The 12,402-nt window shown below is 41.1% G+C and overlaps 1 protein-coding gene across 2 annotated transcripts in view; it reads left to right on the top strand.

Moving 5' to 3' along the window:
• The window catches only part of TRPM3 (transient receptor potential cation channel subfamily M member 3), a 714,819-nt gene that overhangs the window by 627,396 nt on the left and 75,021 nt on the right, over window positions 1-12,402 (top strand). For both annotated transcript variants that reach the window (XM_075317925.1, XM_075317917.1), the window contains one exon: window positions 4,528-4,779. In XM_075317925.1, coding sequence (XP_075174040.1) covers window positions 4,528-4,779 — 252 coding nt within the window. The remainder of the gene's footprint in view (window positions 1-4,527; window positions 4,780-12,402) is intronic.

Genomic DNA, 12,402 nt, shown 5'->3' with positions numbered 1-12,402 from the left:
AGTGTTGTGTATCACACAAAAAAGTTAGTGCATCACTGCCATCTGTACCCCGTTTTTAACCATTTAAAATCCTATTGCACTTTTTCTCCCCAATTGTCTCTCACAGCTCTGGTTGGCTGTTATTGTAAGCCCGCCTCTGGTGGTCTGGACCTAGTAGTTATTCCCATCTCGCGCATAAAAGACATGGCCGGTCATTACCCTTTTATGTAGCATATCCATCTCAGACATTCATAGCATTTTCAGAGGATATGCCAAAAAATGTATAATATGGTGGTCTCACATTTGGAATCCACACCTATGTTGAGAGTAAATGTCCTTTTATCTATTGTCTAGTGAATGAAGATAGAGAATACATAGAAATGTAGCAATGTATGTAAATGTCTCTCTCCATCTATTTCTATCAGAGTTATATAACCAAGGACGCTCACCTGGCGTTTTGTAACTCTCATAGAAGAGAGTAGAAAGAGCAATCTGGTAGTGCATTGCTGTATTACTTTGCAGGAAACTTGCTTTGATTTGTATGATTTACACAAAAACTTAACTCTGTATATCGGTGCACTTTCCACAGCCTTGTTCCTGAGCTCAACTCAACTATGATTGTCGCTGTGAAGTCATGGAGGCACTTTATTGAAGAATGTTCCAGCTTGGCTATTTAGGCCACTTTTTCACATAGCATACACATTGCATTTTTTTCACAGTGTTATTTTGTTAGGAAAATCTGCTGTATTTAATAGTTCAAGCAAAGTGGATGGGAGTTCATGAAAACTCATGTCCACTGTGCTGTTAAAGGGAATATGTCACCAGGCTTTCCTCATATAAATTACAGTCAACATCTTTGAGCCCTCTGTTACAGCATTCTGGTGAAATACTGTAAGTATAGAACGTGTCACCAATTTCCTAAGTAAATATATTTCTAAAGGTGTTATTTACATTCATTTCTTACCAGATGATGGTAACTACCCATCCAATCCACACAGTCAAAGAAATTGAACCATAGATGTCCATAAACTAAGTTATGTTTAATAATGAGAAATTACACAAGAAAAAAAAATTGAGCACATGAAGAGAGAGTTGCAAAAAGCCATGGAAAGTCATGATACTAGCTGAAATCTATCAGTAATTAGAAAGCAATCCTGTCATGTCGTAGAAAATAAAATCAGCTGGTTCACCAGATGGCCTATAAAAAGGTGTCTGATTACCAAGGTGACACACAAGAAACAGCTCATGATGGGTAAAACCAGTGTTCTGTCTCAAGACCTTCACAACCTTATTATTGCAAAACATACTGATAGCATTGGTTACAGAAGAGTTATAAGTTATAGGTGTACACAAATTATGTGCAATAATGAGAAATGACACAGAGAAAAAGTATTGAACACATTAAGAACTACAGTTGCAAAAAGTGATGGAAAGCCATGTCAGCAGATTAAATCTATCAATAATTAGAAAGCAATCCTGCCATGTAGTGAAAAATACGATCAGCTGATTCAACTTATGGCCTATAAAAAGATGTCACATTACCAAGATGCACCACAAAAAACATTTCATGATGGGCAAAACCAGTGAGCTGTCTCAAGTCCTTTGCAACCATTTTGTGTCAAAATAGACTAATGGCATTGCTTACAGAAGAATTTCTAAACTACTTATGGTTCCAGTGATGGGGCCATAATCTGGAAGTGGAAAGAACATAATTGTGCAATGAAAAAAGCCATGACCAAGTGCTCCCTGCAAGATTTCAGACAGAGGAGTGAAAATAATTATCAGAAGAGTTGTACAAGAACCAAGGACCAGCTGTGGGTTGCTACAGAAAAAAACTGGATTCATACAGGTACATACAATTGTTTTAAAGAAAACAATAAATAATGCACTCAGCCTTTATGCTCCACATGCACACTCACTACACAAGACTCCATTGCTGAACAAAAAGCAAGTTCAAGCGCATTTAAAGTTTTAAACATTTAGACAAGCCTGTGAAATAATTGGAGAATATAGTATTGTCAGATGAGGCTAACAGTGAACTCTTTGGATGTCATAGTACACACTATGTTAGGAGGCCAAAAACACCATACCAAACGTGAAGTTTGGAAGTGGGGACATCATAGTGTTGGGCTGTTTTACAGTTTTTGGCACTGACAAAACTCATATAATTGAAGGCAGGGTGAATGGACAAATGTACTCAGACCTTCTTAATAAAAGTTTGCTGCTATCTACAAGGATGATGATGAAATGAGGGTGGACATTTCAGCAAGACAATGATCCTAAACACACAACAAAGGAAACTCTCAATTGGTTTCAGAAAAAAATAATGAAGCTGCTAGAATGGCCCAGCTAATCATCTGGCCTAAATCCAATAGAAAATTTATGGAAAGAACTAAAGCTCAGAATTCATAGACGAAGCCCATGGAACCTTCAGGATTTAAAGAGTGTTTGTGTGAAAGAAAGGGCCAAAATCACACCTGAGTCATGCATGCGACCAGTTTCTCCATACAGGAAGTGTTTTTCTTGAAGCTGTAATCACCAGCAAAGACTTTTGTAAGAAGTATTAAATACGGTAAATTTCAATAAGCATGTTCATTACATTTCCTTGTGTCATTTCTCATTATTACACATGACTAAATGTATGGACATCTATGATTGGATTTATTTTCCTGTGTGGAATGGATGGTGGATTCTCATGAGAAATTCATATCAATAGCACCTTTAGAAATATATTTACTAGAAAATTGTTTTCATGTTCAATACTATTTCACCCACTGTATGTCCCTAATCCACTCTGCACAACAAAAAAAGAGCTTTTATTATACCCACATACTTTGCGGTCCAGTCTTATGGGTGACTCTGGTCTTGTTGTGGAATCCACACTCTTCTTGTGATTGCCATCCTCCTTCCCTGCTTTGTGTGAATGAGGCGTCCTATTTCATCCATACAGGTTACCCCATCACACTCCGGCACAGGCATACTTCTCTCTACGCTGCCGAGGGCAGAGCAAAGTACTGAGGTGCATATGTGCCGGTGTTAGCTACAGGTAATTGCCATTTTTCGGCCTTTCCCTGTGGAAAGGGCTTGCAGTGGGTGGGACTTTGTGGATGATATAGGAAGCATCATCCACACAAAGGAGGGAAGGAGGACGGTGATCCTAAGAAGACAGGAGGCACCAGATCAAAACTAGAGACTCCCATCGGACTGGATCAGTGTATGTGTGTATAATAAAAGTTCTTTATTTTGTCTTGAAGAGTGGATTGGGACATATTTACAGCATACCAGAATGCTATAACACAGGCCTGAAAGGTGCTGGCCCTCCGCTATGGTTGAAAAACCTGGAGACCGGTTCCCTTTGAAGATGCTGTGGAATTGTACACTTCTTGGTGCATTATTTCTTTCTAGACTTCTGTAGGAGACTGAAAAAAACAAATGTAAAATCACATTTGTGTTTTATAAGTGCAGAATGGCAGTATTTCTGCTAAAAAAAAGTACATTAAAAATGCTGAACACTAAAACCACATAAACAGTATTGCATATTTTAGTAAAAATACCTGGGAGAAAACTACATAAAACATACAGCAGAAAAAAAACCTGTTTCCACACATAGGACATGACTGTATTTAGAAATCTACAAAGAAAATTATACGTTAATAAATAAAACTATATATTTTTTGTTATGATAGTATTGTTCACCATGATTGCACTCTGTAAATCCAACCATAAGGATAGGTCATGAATATTTTAGCCCTAGAAAACCCCTTTACGCTGTCATAGAAAATAAAACCTTCATTAGAGGCCTACTTTGCTACTGTACAATTCAATGTATGGTTCCATCATTGGGTCACTTGAAGGTCCTCCTGCTGTAGTTTTGATAAAATTGCTGTTTTTGAATTTCCTAGCAAAGCTGTAGGATATAAAATGTTTTATCAAAATTACAGCATGGAGCCCAGTAAGCATTAGTATTGAGGTTTCTGTCCTAACTTTATGCTGCTTTCAGATGGGACAGGTTATGTTTCATTCGCAATGATAGTAGTGGACAAGGGTTGAATGGGACGTAGAAACAAAAAAAAGCTCACCTGTCACAATGCACGGACCATCACCCCAGGGAAACAGAAAAAATGTAGCAAGTCCAGCATGTAAATAAGACTCATCTTTATTCCAAGATGTTTTTATTTATTTATTTATTTTTAAATATCTTCAAAAACGGAGACAAATACATGAAATTCCAGGTCAATTTGGTTTAGTTTACGCGTTTCGAGAAAATTCATAACCAGTCTCTTTTTATTTGCTGGACTTGCAACATTTTTTCTGCGGAATGGGAAGTGCTAGGACTAATTATCCTGTTTGTACAGAATATGGCATCTTAACTATGAAAAAGATATTGGTTGCAATGGGCAATTGCTTAGCTTTTCCACTGCACTACTTTAGAAAGATCTTCCCAATGTCTGCAGAAAATGATATCAATGGTGCTATGTGTAATACCTGGATCTGAGAAGAAATTGGATTTTTTATTACATATGTTGCTAATATCTCTATACTTTGCAGATCCTGATGTCAGAACCTGGAAAGTTGTTACAGAAGTTTAAAGTCTGGTCGCAGGAATACTGGAATGTGACAGACCTCATCTCCATACTGCTTTTCTCCATTGGGATGATACTTCGCTTACAAGAGCAGCCCTTCAGCAGCTATGGAAGAGTGATATACTGTGTCAACATTATCTACTGGTATATTCGTTTGCTAGACATCTTTGGTGTAAACAAATACCTCGGACCCTATGTTATGATGATTGGGAAAATGGTGAGTAGGATCTCTGAAATTTATGAACATGATGGGGTTTAGGAAAGCCATACATTTACAGTTCTGTCTAGAGCAGGGTTCCCTAACTCCAGTCCTCGAGGGCCGCCAACAGTGCATGTTTTCAGCATTGCATGGGTGTTGGAATCATCACCTGTGCAGGTGATTAAATTATCACCTGTGCAATACTAAGGAAATCCTGAAAACCTGCACTGTTGGCGGCCCTTGAGGACTGGAATTGGGGACCCATGGTCTAGAGTATAACAAGACCTAAACCAAAAACCTGAGGATACAATATATTTGGTATACTTGACATCAAGAAACTAAAATGAGAGCACATACCAATGGTCTGAAGACTAGATTCTCAACATTTGGATTGTGTACCCTATTAGGTTCAAAATATGAATAGAGGGGACTTAGACTGTGTTAATGCCATACTTAAAGCGTTAGTTGATTGAGAAACTGTAGATGACCCTACACTTTAAGGTTTATGGGAAATACAGCGGCATGAGTATCATTAAGGAAACCTCAACTTCTTGACTGTACCAGTTACTGTATCAGTGTATCAGCCTGAAGGCTTGAGTGTTTACTTGAGGTCTAGGATGTGGGAAGGTGGAGATGGAAAACATGGTTCAGCTTGAGTTTATGATTTTTTTTCGTCTTGTGCCAGCTTCTATTTTAGTAGAGCAGTGTCAAGGAATGAAGTTGTCATTATGAAAAGAAAAAAAGAAAAGCCTTTAGCTCTCCTGGACAACTTCATTCTCCTCTCTGCTAAAATCTAAGCAGAAGAACAGTCTAAGCTAAAGAAATAATTGAGGTTAAGGTGGAGCTAGTCTGTCTCCCAACTGAAATAGGGCAATAACCTTAAGCAATCAGTTCAGGCAAGAAATCGTAGCTCCAAAATATCCTGTGGTCTAGCAGTTCTGTAAATAGAAGTTAGTCACGGAGCCTTCGGGTTCATGAGATTTATTGATAGCAAAGAAAGGAACTTTAAAGTAATGTGGCTAAACTAAAAGTAAACAGTTATTTTCACCTTTTCTTAGTGTTACATTTAGTGGAAAATACAAAATTCCAAGACGTGATTATTAAATGGTAATTTTTCTAGTGGTAAGCTGCCATAAAGGTTTGTTTTCATCTTCTTAAGCAGAAGAACACTAATCATTAGCCTCCAGACATCCAGGTCACTGGGTAGGCAGGCTCTTGTACTTTAGTGACAGATTAGGCCATCATCATTGTCAAGCTGCTTGCCTGAACTGTGCGCTACCGATGCTGCTAAATAAGGCAGCCTTGCCATGCTCTACACAGTATCGGAAGCACAGTGTGACTAGCAGAGGTGGTTAGCATTTCTAGTATCAGAATCCACGCTTCAGCCATAATGAACACCAGCAGTGCTCAGAAAGAAAGAACTTATAGGTACTGGACATTTCAGGCCATTGTTTTCATTTAGCAGTGGTCCCATTGGCAATTAATTGTAAGCAATAAGATAGAAAAAGAAAACATACAGCAAAAATAGAGAATTTAAAGGGGAAGGAAATTGTAAAAAATACTTATTTTTGCTACCTATAGATAGATAATTCAAATTATTGGGAGAACTCTTACTATATGACCATTTCTTTATCTCACTACATTCTAATTGTAACGTGTAACAAGTAACATTTAATTGTAATGTGTGCAACATGTTGTGTTTTTGTTGCGTTTTTGATGCATTTTTTCAGTGCAGATTTGTCCCACAACCTGAGGGTTTCTCGATGTCAGCAAAGTGAATGAGAATCCGGAAGTGTAGTGCACTCGTTGAGTATTTTTTCCTTGCAGATTTGGTGCAGATTTTCTTCTTGAAGATTTGGTGCAGATTTAAATCTGCATCATGTCAATTCTTTCAGCATCTTTGCTTAAGATTAGAATTCACCCATAATAATGAATTGGAAAAATTTGCACCATAAAGGCGAGACAAAAAAGCATGTTTTTGCCCAACTTTTTTCCTGCCAAGAGATGCAGAAATGGTGCAGAAATTTCTGCATCAACTATTTAGGATGCACACATAACTTAACACTATCAAAAACAAAATTATTTTCCAGATGCATAGCAAGTTAACGTTTTCCTTGACTACTGATTCTTAGGTGACTTTATATGTCATGAATGATACCAAAGATCATGGCACTAATGGGTGAATGACAGCAACATATCTTTAAGATTCAGATTCGGTGCTGAAATTTCTATACCATATTCCTGCACCCAATCTACACCTCATGACAGAAACATGCATCAAAACACCATGCGGTTTTAATGCTACAGTTAGGTCCAGAAATATTTGGACAGTGACACAATTTTCGCGAGTTGAGCTCTGCATGCCACCACATTGGATTTGAAATGAAACCTCTACAACAGAATTCAAGTGCAGATTGTAACGTTTAATTTGAAGGTTTGAACAAAAATATCTGATAGAAATTGTAGGAATTGTATACATTTCTTTACAAACACTCCACATTTTAGGAGGTCAAAAGTAATTGGACAAATAAACCAAACCCAAACAAAATATTTTTATTTTCAATATTTTGTTGCGAATCCTTTGGAGGCAATCACTGCCTTAAGTCTGGAACCCATGGACATCACCAAACGCTGGGTTTCCTCCTTCTTAATGCTTTGCCAGGCCTTTACAGCCGCAGCCTTCAGGTCTTGCTTGTTTGTGGGTCTTTCCGTCTTATGTCTGGATTTAAGCAAGTGAAATGCATGCTCAATTGGGTTAAGATCTGGTGATTGACTTGGCCATTGCAGAATGTTCCACTTTTTTGCACTCATGAACTCCTGGGTAGCTTTGGCTGTATGCTTGAGGTCATTGTTCATCTGTACTATGAAGCGCCGTCCGATCAACTTTGCGGCATTTGGCTGAATCTGGGCTGAAAGTATATCCCTGTACACTTCAGAATTAATCCGGCTACTCTTGTCTGCTGTTATGTCATCAATAAACACAAGTGACCCAGTGCCATTGAAAGCCATGCATGCCCATGCCATCACGTTGCCTCCACCATGTTTTACAGAGGATGTGGTGTACCTTGGATCATGTGCCGTTCCCTTTCTTCTCCAAACTTTTTTCTTCCCATCATTCTGGTACAGGTTGATCTTTGTCTCATCTGTCCATAGAATACTTTTCCAGAACTGAGCTGGCTTCATGAGGTGTTTTTCAGCAAATTTAACTCTGGCCTGTCTATTTTTGGAATTGATGAATGGTTTGCATTTAGATGTGAACCCTTTGTATTTACTTTCATGGAGTCTTCTCTTTACTGTTGACTTAGAGACATATACACCTACTTCACTGAGAGTGTTCTGGACTTCAGTTGATGTTGTGAACGGGTTCTTCTTCACCAAAGAAAGTATGCGGCGATCATCCACCACTGTTGTCATCCGTGGACGCCCAGGCCTTTTTGAGTTCCCAAGCTCACCAGTCAATTCCTTTTTTCTCAGAATGTACCCGACTGTTGATTTTGCTACTCCAAGCATGTCTGCTATTTCTCTGATGGATTTTTTCTTTTTTTTCAGCCTCAGGATGTTCTGCTTCACCTCAATTGAGAGTTCCTTAGATCGCATGTTGTCTGGTCACAGCAACAGCTTCCAAATTTCCAAATGCAAAACAACACACCAGTAATCAACCCCAGACCTTTTAACTACTTCATTGATTACAGGTTAACGAGGGAGACGCCATCAGAGTTAATTGCAGCCCTTAGAGTCCCTTGTCCAATTACTTTTGGTCCCTTGAAAAAGAGGAGGCTATGCATTACAGAGCTATGATTCCTAAACCCTTTCTCCGATTTGGATGTGAAAACTCTCATATTGCAGCTGGGAGTGTGCACTTTCATCCCATATTATATATATAATTGTATTTCTGAACATGTTTTTGTAAACAGCTAAAATAACAAAACTTGTGTCACTGTCCAAATATTTCTGGCCCTAACTGTATAATGATGCAAAATCTTTTCCAGGAGGTGTAGATTGGGTGCAGGAATATGGTGTAGAAATTTCAGCACTAAATCTGCTTTTCTTGGCAAAAAAAAAATGCAGTTTTCTGCCAGGAGATGAAGGTCTGTGAACTCAGGTGAGGTCACTCAGTTCAATGAGGTTACCTGAGGTCAGGTTACCTGCTGTCACAGGTGGAGGACAGTGTGAAACTCCAGCTGTGGCCGCAAATAAACTAAGTGAAGTCACTGCTAATCGAGCAGCTCAGTCATTTCCTGCCTGAAGCTCACAGTGGGTGGTCACTTCAGATGTAGCAAAGCTGGAATTGTTGCGGGACATCATGAGGATTATGTTGGACCTGGCTGTTTTGGGGGTTAATAAAGGGGTGAAAGAGGGTTTTTTGTATTTTATTTCAAATAAAGGTTTTTTTTCGGTGTTTCTGTTTATTTCTTTTCACTTACAGATTAGTAATGAGGGGTCTCATAGACGACTCCTACTACTAATCTAGGGCTTAGTGGCAGCTGTGAGCTGTTATTATCCACTTATTACCCCAATTGCCACCAGAGCAATCGGGATGAGCTGGGTAATGTTCTGAATTTGTTGCATCTAATGGATGCAACAATCCTGGGTGACTGCAGGCTGCTATTTTTAGGCAGGGGGTCCCCAATAAGCATGGGTCTCCCCAGCCTGAGAATACTACCCCCAGTTGTTGGGTTTATCATGGCTGGGTATCAAAATTGGGATGATCACCATTTTATTAAATTATTTATTTAAATAATTAAAAAAAAGCCTTATAGGGTCCCTCTTATTTTGATACACAGCCAAAATAAGCGCATGGCTGGGGCCTGCAGCTTGTAGCCGTATGCTTTATCTGGGTATCACAATATGGGGGGAACCTATGCCAATTTTTTTAATTATTTGTTTATTTTTATACCAATATAGACATAGATAGAATGTGTCTGATTGAAAGCAGTCATACACACTGCCACACAGGGTGGGGGTGCGTCAAAAGTAGCATTACAGCCACACGGAGACTCGTAAGTATAAAGTATTGCTTCAATCCCCCTACCCCTTCTACCACCATTTTTAAGTGCCTGATTCGGGTCCCCATAAATTTATAAGGGGACTAGCACCGGCCAGATATCCAGGATCAATCAGGTTTTTTTTTAAAACCCATTTTGACCCACCGATCCCGGGTATCTGCAAGTTTGCCCATCACTACTGAAAAGGTAACAGAAAAACAGTGCATTCTACATGTGATAGTGAAAACTGTGTCACAATAAATACATAGTGCTGCAATACAAAGTATATTAGAATACATACATTAAGACTAGGGATGATTGAATACCAAAATATTCGACTTTGCAAATATCCGACAAATAGGCCGCCACTATTTGACTATTCGCGAATATTCGATGCGCAATGTAAGTCTATGGGAAACCCGAATAATTTCACGTTGGACCTAACAGTGCGCGCTGTGGTGACTGAGGAAAAGGTTGAAATGGATGGGAAAAGGCAGAAACAGTATGGGCATAGCCTGTAGAAGGTGCGTGACTGCATTTCTGGTGTCTTGGAATAACGTGCTCAGAACAGCACGCGGCGTTTACGTAGTCACCAGAACAGCTCTCAAACCAAAGTAAAAGAGGGGAAATTGATAAGAAACCGTTTGTAGTGCCTAATCACTTTAATAAAATGTAAAATCAAGCCCCGACCTAAAAAAAAACACTTTAGCATATGTTCACACGTTTCGTTTTTTACATTTTTTTCCTTTTTCGATTAGAAAGGGCTGTAACTTATACCGTATTTTTCGCTTTATAAGACGCACCTGATTATAAGACGCACCCCCAAATTTGGTGAAGGAATAGAGAATTTTTTAATAAATGGGGTCCGTCTTATAATGCCAGTGTCCGTCTAACAAATAATATAGGGTATATGTCCCTCATAGCCCCCTCATCCTAAAATTAGCCCCCTTAATCTGGATATGGCCAACCTTATATTGAACACGTCCCCCAGTGATGCCACATTTCCCCTATGGCTGGCACACATCCTCTATGGCTGGCACACGGCCCCTGTGGCTGGCACACAGGTCCACTGTGGCTGGCATACAGGCCCACTGTGGCTGGCATACAGGCCAACTGTGGCTGGCATACAGGCCCACTGTGGCTGGCATACAGGCCCACTCTTGCAGGCACACAGGTCCACTATGGCTGGCATACAGGCCCACTGTGGCTAGCATACAGGCCCACTGTGGCTGGCATACAGGCCCACTGTGGCTGGCATACAGGCCCACTATGGCTGGCATACAGGCCCACTCTTGCAGGCACACAGGCACACTGTGGCTGGCATACAGGCCCACTGTGGCTAGCATACAGGCCCACTGTGGCTGACATACAGGCCCACTGTGGCTGGCATACAGGCCCACTGTGGCTGGCATACAGGCCCACTGTGGCAGGCAGACAGGCCCACTGTGGCAGGCAGACAGGCCCACTGTGGCAGGCAGACAGGCCCACTGTGGCAGGCAGATAGGCCCACTGTGGCAGGCACACAGGCCCACTCTGGCAGGCACACAGGCCCACTCTGGCAGGCACACAGGCCCACTCTGGCAGGCACACAGGCCCACTCTGGCAGGCAGACATCACCCTCTGTTACATATCACCCCCATGTTGCTGCTTTTAGTAAAATAAACTCTTTCCTTACCTTCTGCAGCAGTGTCCTGTCTCGTGTATCCCTCCTCGGGGTTGAGCTCCTCCTGTCTCCTGCACTTATTACTTCCTGGTTCTAGTGCAGGTCATGTGATCGGGACAGCAGAGAGATATCTCTGGTGCCTAATCACAGCAGCAGGAGGGAGACCGGGCAGACGCTGGAGGAGGTGAGTAAAGAGTTTATTATTTTACTATGGGCAGCAGCATGGGGGCCATATCTAACACAGGGGGAGGGGGGATCCTGTGCAATCAAAGGTAAGCACAGGCAGATAATATGCACAGCTCCCCCAGCCCATCAGTGCGATGCAGTTTCAGCACCACGCTGCTGATGGACAGCGGCTGTGCATATTATATGAGCGGGAGCAGGAGATCAAACGCTGCCGCTCCCAGCTCTCCCTGCCCCCAGCAGCCCCCAGCACTGCTCCAGAGCTGCCTGCACCTCCACTGGACTCTGTATATATATACACCCCCCCTCCCGTATATTCGGATTATAAGACGCACCCCCTACTTTCCCCCAAAATTTGGGGGAACAAAAGTGCGTCTTATAAAGCGAAAAATACGGTACATTATATTGGTGTCTGTCTCGCACCTCCTTTTTTGGGACATATTTGACAGCATTTTAAAAGGTCAGCTACAATGTGCCCGTTGGGATGTTGGCCTAGCCCTTCTCCTCCACAAACACCACCGGCTCCAGTGTCCCTCTATTCAAATGTAGAAAGGGCCACTGGCTGTCCTCAAATCTCAGACTTCTTAGGGCCCTCAGGTGGGCCCTGTAACATACATTGGGGAGGGATGGCAGTCATTTATAGTTTTCTGCTTCCCCTACGTCAATAGTGTGAAAGTTGGAATACGTACTCCATAACACTTTACAGTGCTATTGCAAATGTGGCCATTTGGGTGTTGGTCTTGCCCTCCTCTTCCAACAACACCACCGGCTCCAGTGGCCCCCTATTCAAATTCTATTCAAATTATTCAG

Source organism: Anomaloglossus baeobatrachus, chromosome 1 (assembly GCF_048569485.1).
Source record: "Anomaloglossus baeobatrachus isolate aAnoBae1 chromosome 1, aAnoBae1.hap1, whole genome shotgun sequence".
Lineage (NCBI taxonomy): Eukaryota > Metazoa > Chordata > Amphibia > Anura > Aromobatidae > Anomaloglossus > Anomaloglossus baeobatrachus.
The sequence above is the reverse complement of the archived record's forward strand: the minus strand, read 5'-3'. Positions and strand labels throughout refer to the sequence as shown.